This window comes from Amblyomma maculatum, chromosome 3 (assembly GCF_055883805.1).
Source record: "Amblyomma maculatum isolate TAMU_Amacu chromosome 3, ASM5588380v1, whole genome shotgun sequence".
NCBI lineage: Eukaryota > Metazoa > Arthropoda > Arachnida > Ixodida > Ixodidae > Amblyomma > Amblyomma maculatum.
Genome location: NC_139346.1, coordinates 94,387,227 through 94,406,149, shown reverse-complemented (window position 1 = coordinate 94,406,149; position 18,923 = coordinate 94,387,227). Strand labels below are relative to the sequence as shown.

Here is an 18,923-nt window from a genome sequence, read left to right as displayed (position 1 = left end):
CTACCTTAAAGCATAGCATATGACTGTCCATGCCAACGCCAACGGAATTAACCGCATCACGGATGACCAGACGGCTGTCTCTGTTTGAGATCAACCCCACAGTTCTTCGCACATAACCTGCAGGCATCTTTTAAGCAGAGACGAAAGGCAGAACTTGACATCCACTAAGCATCCACTGAAAAACCTGAAATACCCCCAAACAACGCGACCCGCCAAATAAATATTCCTAATACGCTAAAAAACCGCTAGCCGCTAGATACAAATTTTTCCCGCCAATACAACAAAAAAACATAAATTTAGCGAGAAATCAGCTAAAATGGCAACATTGATTAACAAACAGTAACCCTTATCACAGCTGGAGGCCGTGAGGCTGTTGTGCTTTTTTTCTTTTCTGGGATGAAAGTTGGACCGTGCGCAGTTATTTACAAGTATACCCCCTCCCGCTCTCTGCGTTGTGTGTGAGAGGAGTGTTACCTCATTCTGTGCAAGGTACGGCGCGGGAGCCGGGTCGGAGTAAGACGATGCTGTTTAGCTCTTGATCTGGCGCCTGGGAGTTCATAGTCGAGACATACGTGAGACATCAACCCGGCGCCGAGAGAGAGAGAGAGATAGAGACTCGCCTGAGGATCACATTGACTTGAGTCACACAAGTATGGTCACACAACGGCAGCACAGCATTTCTCGCTGGGTGGTGACCTGTGGAACGTCGGTGCGGTACTGTAACAGGTGTTCGGCTAACTTTCTGTGACGTGTGCCGAACGATTCGTGCGAAGCAGTATTTTCGCGTTGAGAGAACAGTTCGGCAGAAACAAACCGGAGGTACAATCTGAGATGCGATATGCCTTGTATTTTACTTTTTTTTCGTGGGGAGAAGGGGGGGGGGGGGGGGGGGGAGTAATGCTTTAGCATACCGGATGCAGCACGACTGCTGAGGTTAACGTAACCGCGTTAGGGGAACTGGGCAGGTGCTGATAACAAGCGCATATACAGTTACGCGGCGGCGGTAACGGTAATCTTCACGGTATGCTAAAACAAAGCTTAACACGCAGCCGACATAGCGAGCAGATTTTTGATCCCTGATTATTAAGGATTTTCTGAAGGGGTTCATATTGAAATGAAAAAACAAACCAACAATGTTTTATTGTAGTGTGGTACAGTTAATATTGCGGATTTTCGCGGCCCCGCAACCTAATACGTTATAGGCGGTCTACGCTGTATAAATTGTTGACTTTTCGGTTTGAACCAATGAGCAACGATTAAATTGGGCCAACTTTTCTAAATTCGGTTATAACGAGAAAATGTTAACATTCTTGGCATATAACGTACAGCTAGCGGGGCGTTAAGCGGAGGTTCAAAGTTAAAATAACTAGCGCAATCAGGGCCGTGACGTGACAATTGTATTGGTTCAGTAAGCCGCAGAGTTGTACGATTTGTTCGATTTGCTTCGCTTGCTCACACGCCTCGAAAGACCAAAAAGCACAACCTCATCCCCGCCTGCTAGATAAGCACTGTTTGTTCATTATAGTCGCCTGCTTAAAGGGTATAACCAGCTAAGTATCGACTGCGCATAGTACACTAACACGAAATCATGGATGCTCGTTACGTGAAAACATATGTTCTGTTTATCGCGAAGGTTCAGTGGCTCCTCCATTATTGTCATAAACACGCCGATCCGGCCCTCTGACTTAACCCTGCGCGACAACCCAACAATAAGATACCAGCCCAGTTCAGCCCGGTTGATGAATATAAGCAAAAGTTCACTTACGTTTTCGTCTGCTGGCTATATGATATAAGTTTGAGTCATTTCTATTACAAAATAATTTTGTACAAACACACCTTTAATTACTAATAGGTTCATGTTAATAAATAATCGCCCCGTACCACCGTAATGCTAAGGAGTGCTGCACTTAGCAACCGATAAAAGTCCGTAACTCATTCGCCCAAAGCAATATACGCGGAGTAAAAAAAGCATATATATACGTAACTTGATCTCTTAAGTGTTGCTCAACTCCCTATCTAATTTCGCTAAGTGAAAAAAACGTTTTCCGATAGCACTGTGGAATCTACAGTGCAGAAATGCGAAAGTCTGACCGTTGCAGCTGCACATGGTGCATCGCGTTTGGTCTCTGTCTTGTTTGCGCGTCGGCGATGTAGAAAAGACGTACGCGCTACTGTTAAACTGTTAACTTCGTTTATTACTAGATAAGAGGGTGCGACCTGCGTCGGCCGAGGCGTAAGCCGAACTCGCCGGGCGTAGAACGGAGGGAACGGAGGCCGGGGATGGGGATGGGGTTTGCTTCCCAGAACTAGAGGAGGGTGATGGAGCCCGCCGTGGAGGGCGTCCCGCTGGGCACAGACAGGCGGCGAGTCCTCCTGGCGACACGCGAAAAGAGGTGCCGGGGCCTGTCCATTAACGCGCACTGTTCCAGTCCCAGAACGGACGAGGACACAGCACTTCGAACACAACAGTCTCATTACCATGATCAACTAAATGTACCACCATTATCATCGCTGTTGTCATCATTGTCATTATCACTAATCGCAGCCTCATCGTCATCGCTACTATCACCATCGCGGTAAACAAGGAGAATAATGATGTGCGTCTCACGATCCCGGGCGTAGCGCAGGTGGTTAAAGGGCTCGGCTGTTGATTCGAGGGATGTAGGCTCGATTCTTGGTGGAGACAGGTTTTTTATTTTTTTGATGACGTCATCAAGATGATTGACAGCTAATTTTCCTCCCCATACATCCTTTATTAGCAAGTGACACAGTGCACTGATCCTACTCTCGCGCACGGGATTTCGTTCAATAAGCATAGAAAGGTTTGCGTCTTAAAAAGAAGAAAAGCTTCCACTGTACGGAGGTACCCCTTCAACTTCCCGAAGCCTGTCTGAAAGAGAGAATTTCGTTCTTCTCTAGGCTCTACCTTATTAAGGCTTGTGAGCTTACCGAGGGCCGAAAGATGCGAGCTAAGCAGTCGGTCACGTGATAGCATCCTTTTCTGACCAATAAAGCTACGTAACTCGTATCTTGATGCAAACATCACAGGTAATTATTTTTCAAGACCTACAAATTATGTGCGACGATTTGTACGCAAGCAAGTAACAAAAAGTTTCCTAATTAGTAGTTAGAGAATCATCACCTCCGTCAAAGGAGAAAATACTACAGAGTAATCACGGCGTCTTTACCGTTCTCCATTTTACTGAGAGGGGGTTGAGAACGAAAAGAAGTTCCCCCACAAAAGCCAACTGTCCGTGGTGCGGAGCAAAACCAACACTATATCATGACACATGGGAGTGCGGAAGGAATCAAGCATGTCACAAACACAAAACACCAAGTGCGGAGCAATGGGAGAGCCAGCTCAGCAGCTGCGAGCTAGAGGCCCAGAGGGCACTCATAGCACACGCAAGCGAGGTGGCCCGACTCAGTGGAGCCCTGGACTAGGGGCCCGCCCACGGCCAAGGAGGACACAGACTTCAATACGAAGACTCCGTCCTCTACCACTACTACTTCTTAAAGAACCAATAAAGTTTTCATTCATTTATTCATTCATTCCCACAAGTCTGGCGCTATCTTGGCCGCCATCATCAAACTCATCACCGCGGCCAGCGTAGTTTTTCTCGCTAAGTCTAAAATGAGCAAGGTTTGGAGTAAAGTTTTTAAACACTTTGGTAGATAACGTAGCTTTAAAATTTTTTTAAGATGTTTTTGTAGTTTCAAAACACATTTCAAACAATTTGGGGCATAAGGAAGTGATGTAGGACCATTGTGAACCATGTCCGCTAGCAAACTTTTACACTTTTTATTTTAAACTGAATTTTCGAGTGTCGTTTCCGTTTGCAGTTGCAAGGTCAGAGCATTTAAAATAAGAAGCCATTCGTAACAAAGAGCCGCTCGCGCTCTCACGCACCGTAATGGAACTTTCATGCGTTGCAACAAGGCAAAAGCTCCAAAGGTATCTGGCATATCGCCTCCCCGATGGTGGGTGCAAACGCGTCCCACTGCGCTTACATTTGCAAATTTCATGACAGGTTTCTTACCACAACGAGAGATATGCGTGAACTATGGACTGCAAGGCGTGTGAACGAAAACCTCCCTGAGACAAATGACACCAAGCGAATTGAAAATTTTTATCCACCGATTTCCTTACAGGAACAGCTGGACAAGTGGTTCTGCCCTACGGGTTTACCATCGTCTGATTGAAGCCTTCTCGACCGTCATTCATGAAAGAGCACCAGGCAAATAAAGGGAACACTAAACACACAGGCGAGCAGCCTTTGACGTATGTCGAATGCAACGTCGGCCATCCAGAATACGACAGGCAGGCTACTACTGTGGAATTCGTCCACATTTTGTTCTTTATTTTCTTCGTCTCTTTGCGCCAAACCAAAATTCTGACGTGCTATCAGGAACAGAAGAGATGCATGTGTGCTTGACGGACGGAATGCACGCGAAGCGCCTTACAGTTGCAGTGCTAGCTAGCCTTAGGATTACACAGAAGATTGACACATATATGAATACACATATGGCATGCTGAGGCCACCCAAAAGTAATAAAAAATAATGTGTCTCTACCCGTACCACTAAGTATAGCGGTTCAGTAGGTACGCGACACAACAAACCATCAGGAGTGCTCCAGATGCGACGATTTAGCCTTTACTTACTGCAGCTACTCTACAAAAGCCGCTAGTTAACGGCATGCCATCATGTTCCAAATATATATGTTGCCAAGTGCAAACACTGTTCATCGGCCAGATTCATCCCATGCTTAAATCATAACCCTTATCTCGTGTAGGAGGAATTGACTGCGTGCAGCAAAACCTGTTCGCCCCCCCCCCCCCCTTTCAAGTCAAAGGTTAGTTTAGAAGCAAATGTCAAAGGTTAGCTTTGAAGCAAATGAATCCAAGAACACCGGACGCGCCGTGCATCGCAGGCAGACGAACGACGACTAGGGCCACCCATCATCGATTACGTGAATAAAATAAGCTTTCAGTGAGGTTATATTCAACACGCACACACATTACATGCGGAAAAAAACTCGATATCAATACACATTAGCCCCTGGTCCTTGCGCATCCTGTCGTTCGCAAGAAGGGAGCTGAATCTGGCGGTTTATGCCAAGCGTTCTTATTGGATAAAAGCAGTGCAAATTTTTTCAGTCAATATTCAGCAATTGTATCTGTTTTCTTTCCAAAATACACGTGTAGAAGTTGTGCTACAAACAAAACGTATGTCTCTATTTTTTAGATCTTGCTCGATGTTTCCTAATATATTCTTTTACCAGTCCCGTCTTATACTTTTTGCTAACCTTAACTCGCGCACCTTCGGCACATTTTTCCACAATTAGAATTTATTCTTTTATTACTCCAAAGGAACTGATGTCATTAAAAAGCGCTGTCATGGCACTGACTTCGAAAGGCATTTCACGCAAAGCAATTTCTTCTGGAGAACTCAAAAAGCAATAAAGTCATTTTATGCCAGTTCAGCCGCGCATGAACTTAACCTAAAATGCAAACCAGTATTTCAATGCTCAGTACGGCATTTTTTATGTTAACAAGAGACCCGCGTGGGTGAAGAGATATGTAATGTTTGATGCCGCGCCTTTTCATCGCCAGAATAGATTTCGGTCCACCCTGGATATTATATTAGATCTGTTCAAAGTGACTTTTTTGTGACTTAAAGCCTGCGAGACTTAGAAACAGTCTCGTGGATATTCCCCAATGTCAAGTATTTTAATGACAGGCCATATAGGCTGCCAACGCGCCTCAAGTGACGCAACTGAAGCTACATGTTATAGGCCGCTTTCAAGATACTAAACCGCGTCAGCCTGGCCATTACCCATAATTTCATCCCCAAGAAAGGAACGGAATCTACCGACTTATGCAAAGAGGTCTTGACGCATAAAAGCCGTGCAAATATTTTGAGGTAGTATTGAGCAATCGTATTTGATCCTTTTCCATGTACAGGCGTAGAAGTCGTGCATGCCATCGCTTAAGGCCTACTAAACATCATGTATCGCAGTCTAAAACGAGAAAGCAATACCGCGGCATATATTTGCAAGCAAACATACTGTTCTTTATTTCGGCAAATAGCGTCGTTTCTTACTATTGGCGTGCTGCTATATATTATTTCAATACGGAAGTTTAGTGGCAGGCTGTGCTCTTCGCGAAGATTATTGTTATCTTCTATAGTTGTTTTTAAAGCAATATAAATAGACCTGACAAGAGAACATACATAGAAACTCTACAAAAGACAGAAGGGAGAGGAAGCAGAGGGTAGCGAACTGAAACAAACATGGAGTTTTAGAACATGACACTGCCGGGACGTCTCAGTTCCCAGACGCCGCGTCGCTCGTAGCAACAAATCGGCGGCTGTCCTAGGGAGAGTTGGCTGGTATTTTTACCAGCACCTGGAAGAAGCGAAGCATAATATATCATTATATACATATATGAAAACAGAAAAAAAAAACTGGAGGAAAAAAACTGGCAGGAACGCGCGTAGAGCCATGGGGCAAGGCAGTTTTTTTAAAATTGGATGTAGGGACTATCTGCTTCCAGGGATTAATGAATAAGTCAACTCTGAACTGTGACAAGATTGAAAGGATCAAAACTCTATCCATACAAGAAAATAAGTGTGAGCTAGTAATTTTAGTAAACCTTGCGAATTGTCAGCGCAAATGCTTATATCACTAGACAGCGTATACATGTTTCATAGCTATTAGAGAGATTTAGCTTGCCGGGGTACAAATGTCTCTGGACCCCACACGCTTAAAGCACGATGTAAACGAGCTATCACTTTATTTTCCTAGCAAACATGAAATAACTGAAGTCCAACTTTCACTTCGACAAGTATGAAGGTTCCGTTCCGGAATTATCTCTTGAACATAATTATTGAAACAGGGAAATTCCAGAGGGTATATATCTATTACTCCAATGCGAGCACTCAATAGTAGCGCGAAACATTGCTTTATTCGCTCTTTGTTTACCTTGCCTATTTATCGCGGCGGTGCGGGTCTTAATACCATTACTTGGCATCATAGAAGGCTTCAGGTTTCTCTGGTATACGGTTGCAGCATTGCAAAACTTCTCATGTACTTCAGGAGCTTTATGTTAAATGTTTTTCGTCGTGTTCACAATAAGCATTGCTGAGAACGACAATCATTGTTAACTCGAACATTGCACGACACGCGCGTAGCACCATGCGTAGCAAAAGCACCGCGATAAGTATGTTGTGAAATTGTGTAACCCTTCCACATCGCAAAATACAGAGGCAAGTACGTTATTAGGCCTCCTATTTCGCTCCAAGCGAAAGAAGTTATCTTTGCCGGCATAAGAAACTTGTGTACTATTCTCGTGTTTCTCTTTTTAATTGGTTGGTAACAACTTTATTTTTATTTTTTGTGCACCTCTATATGCGCAGTGAGATTTTCTTGTTTATTTCTTCAGTTTCATCGAACCAGCTTTCACTTGACTTGTTGTATATGTTGCATGCTTTTGTTTCTCCGTTTTGAAGCTGTTCACCACTCTCAGTTATGTAACTCCAACTAGCCTATAGGGCCCCATTCTTACTCACTTATAAAATCTGCGCCAACGCGTGTACCCTCCCCGCTGACTCAGCTTTGGGATTTGTCTTCTGAGGACGAGGTGCCAGATAGATAGCACTGCCCGTCGCGGCTGGATTTAGACATGGGCGAAATGCAGCAAACGCGGTGTTACGCGATATCGGCGGTCGTGAAATACTTACAGGAGGGTCTAAAAGATACCGAAACTATCCACAACATAAGGGGCATATTTTGTTTGTTGATCTATTATTTTCCTCACCTTCCCCTAAAGCTCTGTAGCAAGCATATCGAGTACGCCATGCTTCCGACCTTTCTTTTCTTTACGAGACGTTGCGCATTTCGCACAGAATTTTAGTCACCGAGAAGCGAGACAGACCTTGTGCCTTTCATTTCTCCAATTTTTTGTTCGACGTTTTAAAGTTCAGGTATACATTTTGTTACGCATATATATATATATATATATCACCGGACAAACACCGCAATCTGACTCACCATAACGTTGTGCTGAGAAGAAACAACGAGAGAATCGGGTCCCGCCCGCGGGTCGCAGCCCAGAACATCTCCATCTTCGAGGGGGGATCCCGACCGGTTAACTACGAGATACCCCAGAATGGGCGCTCCATAGCGGCGAGCCCTGGCTGCCAGAAGCCACTTGTTGGGAGCCCTGTGGCCAACGACCACGGCTGGCATCCCTGTGGAGCCGCCCACGGTGTCTGGAACCAGCCAATGAGAACCAGTGCCTAATAACTGCGACGTCGGCTGCCAACGGTAGCGAGTGCCCCTGCTCTGCGCCAGGTATTCAAAGGCGGGCGCCAGGCGGCAGCGGCCCTTGGCACGATCCGCTACGAGGCAGCCGCCGTTGTCGGCGAAGCACGGAAGCGTATCGCCCCTGCGCAAGCAGCCAGCACCTTTTTTCTAAACAGGACTTCTACAGGGGTGACACCTCTATAGCAATAGCTGTTCTAAAACTGTACTACCAAATGCGTGGTGCTGTAACAAAAAACAGTGCAAGAAGGAAATTAACAGAGGCGAGAAACGCAACCGTAACCACTGAGAATCTAACAAGGCCGTTGCATGACCTTTCCTACTTTCTTACCAGCAGCGAGCATCACGACACCGGATGGGCGATGGTCAGCAAATGAATCTTCGCGCACGAGTTTGGAAATATTGGCGGAGATATCACGTGACTGGACTGAGATCCGTGCTCGCAGCTTCATTTTCTGCACTTTATCGTCCATCCACAATCGAGACGTCGGCTGTAAGGGTGAGCTTACCCGCGATACATTAGTGGTGCGGGGAGTCTACTCCAATTAGACTCAACTACACTCTGTAAGGGTGAGCTGCCCTTCTAGAGATCGCGGTGGTGACGCTGAAATGAAGCACGTTATTCTGTTCCCCCCTACCACTATCCCTCTCACTCTAATTACTATTCAGGTGACAACCCCTTATATGGATGAAGGATGTGTGACGGGACGTAACGTATACTGACTCATGGCAGGTCGTTTGTGATGCATATGGGCTACTCTAAGATCTGTATCTTCCTACAGTCCGGCTGACATCACTATTTCTACCTCCACTGATGTCGCTCAAATTCATTTTATTCGGGTGTAGACGTGAGATGAATTCGCGTAAAGAAAGGGGAAGCATGTTTTTCAGCGAGAAGTCGTCCTCCTCGGGGCAGCTAATTCCCTCTTCACGGCCGTTTCCATGCTTAGTAATCACTATAGGCAAGCAACCACCAGAACCAGGTGTGAATCTACAACCATTTTCTCAGCTGCCTAATTCCACACCTGTGGCGCTACTGTGAGTGGTTCCTTCGCTCGTTATAGTTCCGACCAGTACACAAGTCGCAAGCTATCACTGTCAGTATAAACTTAATTGTCTATGTACTTCCATCAGCAAATAAAAACTGCTTAAGTTTCTGAGCCAATGCTTCCATAAAAGAAAGCGTGCAAACTTAATTTACACATTTCTGAAACATAACATTATCGTAGAGCACTGCGTCTTGCAGCATTGCATAACATATTAGCGTCCCTTCATATTTATTTTCATATTCACCTCTTCCACGGAGTGCTTCGATCGCCATGAATACTAACAATATCGTCTACCTCTCGCAGCAAAATATCCATTCCTACTGTACACATACACATGTGCGCTAACTATACACGTACGAGCATCTATTAAATTTCAAGAAACGAATTTCCGAGCAGCGCTGCCACATCATTGGAAATATATGCACAAAATTCAAAATGCTACAAGCACACTTGATTGCTTAATTGTGAAAATGCGAAAGCACTGGAATATTTTGCATTAGGTTACTTTGCAAAGCACTGATGTCATGCTACATTGCATAATGAATATGAGTCGCGTCTATGCGCGATGTTTGTACACATGCAGCAACTTTGTCTCCTTTGTTTCCACTCCTGCAGGGACCCAAGAAGGGCTTGCAGTATGTGTAGATAAATAAATAAATGAACTTACACTACGTCACCTTGTAAAGTGCTGAGTCATCTTATACCCGACAAAGCCCGTCCGCGTGTTGCGAACTATCACCTTCTACAGGCATAATCGAGAGGAGGGACGCGATGTGTGCTGCCAAAGCTGGCAGGAGACAGGTACTGCTACTGATAGCCAAGTTTAACTAGATGCAGACTGTTGCTGATAATCGAGCCTCTGGCTATCGGCGCATGCATAACAGCTGTGCTCCTCTCATTTCGTTATATTTTTTATCTTATCTTGCCTATATATTTTCTCGAGCTGCGAATAGACAGTTGGTCACTCAGCAGGCGATGCTGTCTTCTGTGTTTGCTCACGAACGCGATAGCAGTTGGCCACGCGCTTTGTTGATATAAAACGCCACACGAACGTGCCTGCACGCCTAGCACCAGCGCGTTCGATCCTCACCGCCGTAATTTTGACAAAGAAAATACACCCCAGCAGCCTACGTCACGACTTAGGATGGGCGATGAAATACCAGCAAGTGAAGCTGCGGGCGTAGATTTGGGTCGAGTCACGTGATGTCCCCTCGGAACTTTACTCAAGTCCGTGCGCGTAGATTCATTTTCTGACCCTTTATTGCCGTTCGCTGCTTGAAGAGAATGTCATGCACAAGCCTTGTTGGATTTTCGATGGTGTTGGTTTCTATTCAATATCCAAGGGTCCTGGTGGGTTCGACTCCGATCTCAATGTACTGAAGCTAGAAGCTGCGAATTCGGCCATGACATGCGGTTTCGGGATGTCACGCAACTTACCGGCCAGTGAGTGGTCTCCAATGTCAGCCACCAACTACGACCTGCCGCAGGTATGCTCGTGATCTTAAGTTAATTTTTCGAGGGACGCCCAGTTTCCCTCGTGGGGGTTTTGATGGTTTCGCATTTAATTTCTAGGCTAAGTGTGCTTCGTTTCCATGTCTCCCTCACCCGTGCTGTGAACATTGGGGCAGTTGGAGCTTGCGGTAGTTACCACATATTATAAGCACAGCTACCACCGCTTTCTGGAGGCCTGTAAGAGTCTCCAGAGAGCGGACGAAAGGTTCCTTTTCAAAAGTTTTGCAAATACAAGGCTTACAAGGCTTTTTACAAATACAAACATTGATGGAGGCTGCAGCCTATGTGAAGCGACCTTCTCGGGCATTTTCCACATGGTCTGGGCCTGTCCATTCAATCCCCACAATTCCCACTCCATCATTACACACCCTTCTTAGGAGGCCTGGGAGGCGGCGCTGCTCAGCTGCCATGGCCTACAGTCCCAGCGGACCTTAGTCACCAGGGCGCGAGCGGCGTTAGATGCCATTAGGCTCCGGAATCGGAGCTCCACCTAGATATGTGAGGACCTGGGCCAATAGGGTCTGGGTCCAAACGCCTCCTTGCGAAAAAGAATTAATAAATGTTTGCCTCCACCTACGTGAGAAAATCTAGACAACCCACGCTTGCTCGCGCTTCGGAAGCATCTTTCCTTCTCCTCCCTTTTTTACTCTCGCAGAAACGGTCTGCGCCTCGCGTGGCCCGACGCAGCTCCGCTTTCTCTCAAATGATAGACAGCCAAACACGGGATGTTTTCCGGGATCTTTGAACTAAGTGGGCCCACACAATCGAGTCATTGGGGCAGGTGGCTGTTGGCAGGTTGTTTTATGACGGCCCTTTAATGACGCCAGATTTCCATGGGGCTTCTAAATCTTTCGCATTAGACTGAATCAATTGATTGTAGCCGGTGGCCGCAATCTACTCCGCCCATAAGACATTATGTGTGTGTGTGCTTGTCCGGCCCTCCTTATGAGCATGCTTCTGGCAAGAGGAACTTGGCAGGTGATAATGCCCCATCCGTGCCTGCAATTCATATCACCAGCCGAATACCCCATACCATAAGCATGTTGGTTATTTTCGTACCACAGATTATGGACGCCGTCAATGCGACCGGCTTTTATGTCCATGCATATTCCCTTTGCATTAAAACGCCCCTGTCTCCAGTGCCACTTTTTTGAGCAAAGGTATTTGGGAACAGCGCGTACCTGGTCACCGTGCGACCCACGATCTGACCGACAGCTTCCTGCTCCCCGATCCTCGCTGGCCATAGAGGGACGCTACGTGGAAGCACCGCTGGCAACCATCGCTCCACGGGGAAGGTGTCCAGCCGTTTGCTCAGCACCTGCAGTGTGGGGGACAGAGGCCTCATCGCGCCATCCGGACCGGACAGAATCCGTCGAGCCGAAGACAGCAGACCGCCAGAAGCAAGACTGCGCATCAATGATAGAAAAAGGGAGATCAAGGTCAACCAGCGACATCGTCTCCGCTGTCATGCGTTAGATAGTTCCGCATACACAGTCTCCTTTGACAAATTTAATTTCATTCCCCCGAATGATATTTATTCAGTTTAGTGACATTTTTTTACGCGGTGCTAAGTGACCAAAAGAAATGTCATTCGCAAATGATGGCATTTACGATGGATAAAAACTGGGGCATATATACTTCAGATTTTAATGCTTGCTACAATATGTTGTGAACGAAAGCAGCTTTTAATTTCATATTCATGTCTTGCGTTCCTTGCATGCAGCCAGCCTCTTAATCACGACTATCTATTACGAAGTTCAGCGGCTATATCGGCGTCCGTTGACGGAAGGGCACGGACAGTGTGGAGGGGCACGTGGGCGCTCGGTTACAAGAAGCGCGCGAACTGCCCATTTTGAACAATGCACACTTTTCATGTACTGAAAATCAAGTTTAATGAGCAACAAATTAAATAGCATTGTCTACTGTGCCGTCCGACGTCACTTTTGTGCAACCTTCGAGTATCCATACTTGGGAATGGAGTATGGATTTGAACCAACTAGCCCAACAGCAAGTGTTGCTTCGAGTATCGCCCGACGGCGCAGCACACTACAGCCGTCTATACATCCCTGTCTTCCCTTGGCAGGATGGTTTGCTCAGCGTAACGTTAAGCAGTATCCGAAAAATACGTGACCCCTGCTGCATCATTAAAGCAGGAGACAAATTCGCAGCGCTTGCTGCACTGTATACCGCAAGCTTACCGCAACGGTGCTGCCCGGGACAAACATACAGACAAACGCATGAGTACGCATGACCAAGACCAAACCATCAGTACCTGACCAAGGTCAAAACTAATTAGGCTTGATTGACTCACAATTAGGCCTAATTGACTCAGGTCTATGTGCTGACATCCAGCATGCAGCGACATCTAGCGGCCTCAAAGTGATCTCGGCATGGGCAGTGCAATGCGCAGTGGAAGATCGCAGTACACTAAAACTCTCTAATGAAGTGTGCGAGACGATAGAGGCAAAAATAAAGGATCATTGATTAAGCGAATAACAAAATGTATATACTATAACGAGGATTAACAAGAAGAAATGCAGATGGAAGCAAATAACGCTATCGCGTCACACCATCGCAGGTGGAACTTAAATGTTCCCTTTTTTTCTTCCAACTTCACGTAATATTTTTTTTTCATCGCTGAATACACAGTCCTTCTTTTTATTCTGATGTTTCTCAGTACCATTCGAGGCACTGCTATTGAAAAGACGCACCCTTCGTCTTCGTACTTGAGCTGCCTGGCGAAGACCATGACATCTCCTGATAAGGCAGGGTCGGCCCTGACAGCATTGTCCGGCACACCACCGTGTGCGCCCACCGGCAGCCAGGCAAGCACGAGTCCATCAGTTTCCAGGAGGTACTGGAAGTATCCGCTGCGCACCTGGCCGGAACTCAGACTCGACATGCAAGTCGGCCTGGTAATACAACAGATGGGTTAAAGCATCTCCCCATATTCACAGTTTAGTAATAAAACAAAACCTCCTAGCGTAGCATGCAGAGAATAGAGATCGTAAACGAATTTAAGCGATAAACACTGAAGAAGCCAAAAAGAATGTACTCTAGTGTACTTTTGAATGACGTTATACAACATACCAGCTTACTCGTAAAAGGAAATGTGACTGTACACTTGTCATATGCCCTTAGATTTCTTGAAGTACCGCTTTTAAACAAGCTATCATTTTAACACTTTCACTTTCTTCATTACAACAAACATACATTTTAACATAGTGTCTCGGGCGCGATTGTCTTTTTACTTATGTGCCACAAAACAATATGGCGTTTATGGCCAGGATTATAAGCGCACTTACAGGGGGGACACTGGTTTCGGAGTATGATTGTGTTCAGGCATCTTACACAGCCGTTCATGAACCTTAAAAAGTTAGAGAGTGAAGTCACGACAGGCAGACCTACACTCATCGATTATTTGCATGCGGAAGGAGTTTTGCGTTTGTTGATCATTCACATGTACTTCCCGGTTACAGCAGCCGGTTACACAACGTCATCTTCTCTGTCGTATGATTCTCGCAACTGTAATTTCCGCAGCCTGGCCAAAGTTAGCCCAGGCAGAGAAAGGAGGGGTTTTCTGAATGGATCATTTATTGACACTTGCTGAAAGTAGGCACGACAGTGACCGATCAAGCAAGGGAAACTCTAAATATACCGCAACCATCTGTTCGCTTTTTAGAGCACCAAAAAATCTGGGGAGTTCCTGTGACAATAACTTTTACAAAAAGGGCAGGGCAAATGCTAATATTTCTTGATCTATTGTGTATTCCCATACGGGCCTCATTTGTCTTTCCCTAAAAGATGAAGATGACATTATTTAAATAATTCCCCGCCTACACATTTACAGGCATTATTCATAGATGGATGCCTGCTGAAAACTTAAGTTCTTTTTTGTTTTTTTCTTTTTCATGATATACCTAATTCTCCTAAGCAGCGCAATAGGGTGAAGCGATGCACACTGCGCCGGCTACGCACTCATCACAGCTTACTTGGTGTTTCGAGCAACTAAGCAAGGAATCCAGGCGTCTCCACGGTCGGAGCGGCCCGCGTAGTACAGAGAGCGGCCGTCGAAGCCGGCGGCCACAGAGGAGCGAGGGTGGTGACCTTCAGCAACCGTCATCCATTGCACTGCGAGGAAGAGGCACGCGCTGGGCTCAAAACTTTTCATGAGTGTGCCAGCTGTGTTTGGATGTGTTTGGAGCGGCAGCGACAAAACCATGCAGGACCACATATATTTGCATATTAACCACAGCATACAGCTACACTAACATATAGTACAGCATCAATTAGCCATTACTTCAATGGGAATTGACTTCCTTCTAGAGAGGTTGTCTATTTACCTCTTCGTTTTATTTCTACCGGCTATTGTAAAAAAAGTATGCACCAGCCCTTTGTAGGTGACCCAAAGATGTTTTTATTATTATTATTATTATTATTATTATTATTATTATTATTATTATTATTATTATTATTATTATTATTATTATTATTATTATTATTATTATTATTATTATTATTATTATTATTATTATTATTATTATTATTATTATTATTATTGGTAGTAGTAGTAGTAGTAGTATAATATGCCAACCTGGAAATACCGCTCTGTGCCGGCTCAGAATAAGCACATGAACAAACCGAATAGTCAACGAACGACAGAGGACGCCCCAAGGTTGCGTTGAAGATGCTCATGAATAAAGGCGAGACTAAATCAGATGTATGTAGTAAATAGACGGTCAGAGCTGCTACATGCAGTTTCCACAGACAGCGTGGCGGAAACGTCTACTGACAGGCGTTATTCGCTCCACTCCCAGCAACCGTGCAACAGGATAAAACACAGCAGATTCTTCCCCTTGGCGAGGAAGTGTTTTGCCAAGATCACATGGCACGATCTATATGCCTGAACTAATGATATATGCGTACATTTAACGGGAATCTCCGGCTCCTCTTCGGTCGCATTCGCATCGTCCCACCAGCTCTCCGCCATGCCGAAGATCTCGCCGCGTAACGCTTCGCTGGTATTGATGGTCGGCAGCATATCTGACACATTTCCCGTCTCGTACAATTCGCGACGCTCGGACTCTTCGTAAGCTGCAAACACAACCCAGTGTATCGGCGTTGTTGCACATACTGTTGCGGCCAAGTTCGTTAATTATATTGTCCTTCAGAGTGCGCGACACCATAAACTATTTCGCTGCTTTTCAGAGCATCAGTGACAAAGATGCTAACTATCTCTAGCAGCTAGAAGGCGGGAGAGGAGGTTAGTTGGTCAGACCCTTCGGGTCGAGGACGTTTCACCATTTTCGTTTCCTTAAAGAAGAAAACGAAGATAGGCAAGACCATCTAATAAAGATATCGATCTCTTGCCCGTTTTTCTAGATAACGGTAGACTGCGACGCCTTTGATTTGAGTTTTGAACCTAGCAGTGTTTAATGGTTTCATTGGAAGACATAGCTCATTTTACCGTCACGATGTTTCACACGTCGCCGACAGCTTCTCATCACGCTCCGTGATCACCGCTGTGGTGACCATTAACGCTGGGGATGTACTCAGAGTTATAGTATGCGCATACACGTCGGCGTTAAACCTCACACAAAAAGCATAACGATAGCATGTATTTGAAGGAGGCATAATACTAAGGTTTTTAATTTCAACTTCGAAGACATTACAACACTCTTTTAAATAAGAGAGTGAGTATCGACCTTATATCTTTATCCAAAAAAGGGAGAGAGGAAGGGAGGTTTTATGCCGGGTAAGCCTCCATTACCCTCTAAGCCGAATCCCGTTTTGTATTTCGTATCCAGCAAATAATATGCTTAATTTGATTTTCTCATCATGCTCTCTTTGCGTTTTATTTGATATTGGTGATAAGTATGTTACCAAAAAAAAAAAGGATCAAAGCGGAAACAGGCACTGTCGGTTCTAGTACACTGTACTGTCGGTTCTCATCTGGCGAAGAACACGTCTAAACGTTAGGAAGTCGTCAGTTTGGTCTCCTCCAGATGCCCTTAATTTATTGTTGTTATTCACACTTTGCACATTTTTGGTAGAAAAATTAGAAGGAGCAATGTCGATTTCAATTTGGGAATAACTAGGCCATTGAGAAGTTGGAACGGAAATAGGAGGCGGCCACACGCCGTGACGAACGATCGTTTGATGTTTTCGGGTGCTTGGAACCACTCAAATGTTCGCGCTCCATTTTATTTGCTGCAGTCTTCTACGGCTACCGGGAGCGATCGTTCCTCCCAGCGAGATTTGGTCTTTGAGCCTTACAATGTGACAATATAAAAAACAAGGCAGTATACGGACAGAGTGGTTAAACTCAAGGAATGAACTCCTTAGAGACTAAAACAAATAAGCACCAAAATTACCTGCTCACCCGAACATGAATCGTAGAACCGACTGATTAAATGTGCTCACCTCGTAGTCCGATGTGGCGCGGGTTTCCTATAAGCATTAGAAAAAAAAAGTAATTAGGGAAGAACGTAATGGCTAGCTTAGTATGATTCCATTATATACACACTTCAATTGGTGAACCGATCCCTCAAATTAGTAAAGCCGACGATTAAAGGGTAACTAAGTTTTTGTTGTTGTTTTTTTTTGTTTTTTCTTTTTTTCTTTTTGACAAAATGAGTTTCTCAGAAAGCACCCTACACGTACGCATTCATTTTCAGAAGTAGAAACTTATCTAAGGTGAGCAGCTTTCTTCTGCCGTTTATTAAAGCAGCTTATAGTACACTCTTAATCTTGTTCCACATAGATTCCAGTTATAAGTGGAACGTTTAAAAATGTTCCGCGTATAAATGGAACATTTTTCAAAGTTCCACTTATAACCGGAACGTAAGTGGAACCAGGTTGAGAGTGTATAGTATACTTTAGTACTCTTTTAAAGTAGAGCCTAACCTTTTTTTGAAAAAAAATATATTTACGCCTTCACTCTTTCAAGCCACCTATTGTATTTTTAAAACTGGGTAAGGAATTCTAGCGCCGTACTACGCACTGATCTCAAAACAAGAACAGTCACAAGTCTGTCACAGGCAGATCACTTAGCCATATTACTCTTAAGGGTCGATTGTAACCAGCGCACACTTTGACCAATAGGAATGGAGGTTTACAGGTTTGTGACAATTTTTCGGCTCCTGAAGGTTTTATTTAACTAAGTGCTATCTGTCGATGTATATCAGCACTTGAATATCGCCTCACTGTCTAGGATACTTTGCTTAATTACATATGAGTCTTACAAACACTCTGATTAGGGATCGAGGCACAGGTTAATTGCAGTTTTGGTCAATTTTTAACCTTCCAGTATTCTGTCGTTGCTTAAAATTATACCGCCTCCCTTCCCTCCGTTGTCTGGATCTTCTCTCTCTCTCTCCCTCTCTCTCTCTCTCTCTCTCTCTCTCTATCTATCTCTCTCTGCTGAAATCTAAGCCTGCTAAAAAATAAATTTTAAAATATTTAGTGATAACAGCCGCACAGTGCGAAGGTCATTCATTCATTGAATGTGTAATAATGGTTACAGTGCTGTCTTTCTATCTAATTTTTGGAGCACCATAATGTACAATTTTTCGAGATTCAGTGAGTTATACTCGTGAAATACGAATTGCATAAATCGTAGAATGTGAGCCAACCCAATCATTTCGTGTCGTATACTCTTAGAGAAACTATCAGCTTACATTCCAATAATCGAGGTGATAAGATACACACAAAATAAATGGACCACCACAATATAACAATGCTATTCTACTTTATTTCATTTTATTTTCATCATAGACAAAAGCAACAATGCCCCCCCCCCCCCCCCCCCCTCCTACCTTCTCCAGCTGTTGTCTAGAGTCAGGATCGTTTAAACGGCGAGGCGGAAGATAACGACAGAATGGAAGAGAAGTAAAATGCCCTTTATGGCAGTCTATCTCTGTTGTTGTGAGAACTGACTGAGAGCAGTGTCTGGCAACCACAGAGACTGGCTGAGTTAATGTCGCTTGGCTCAACAGAGGGTGTTCACTCACTGGTGCCTTCGATGACGAAGAAGAC

General features: G+C 44.9%; 1 protein-coding gene and 1 long non-coding RNA gene across 2 annotated transcripts; both read right to left on the bottom strand.

The window, feature by feature from the left end:
* Nucleotides 1–5,982: 5,982 nt before the first annotated feature.
* Nucleotides 5,983–12,300, bottom strand: LOC146195354 (uncharacterized). Its single transcript, XM_084595962.1, has 3 exons — nucleotides 12,068–12,300; nucleotides 8,053–8,449; nucleotides 5,983–6,408 (listed from the first exon to the last, which is right to left on the bottom strand). Exons 1-3 carry the CDS (start codon nucleotides 12,298–12,300, stop codon nucleotides 6,376–6,378), a joined length of 663 nt encoding a protein of 220 aa, XP_084452088.1. The 3' UTR covers nucleotides 5,983–6,375.
* Nucleotides 12,301–14,847: 2,547 nt separating this feature from the next.
* LOC146195353 (uncharacterized) lies at nucleotides 14,848–15,925 on the bottom strand. The gene is made up of 2 exons (XR_014705554.1): nucleotides 15,813–15,925; nucleotides 14,848–15,017 (listed from the first exon to the last, which is right to left on the bottom strand). It is a non-coding gene; the product is annotated as an uncharacterized LOC146195353 (long non-coding RNA).
* Between the last annotated feature and the right edge of the window lie 2,998 nt (nucleotides 15,926–18,923).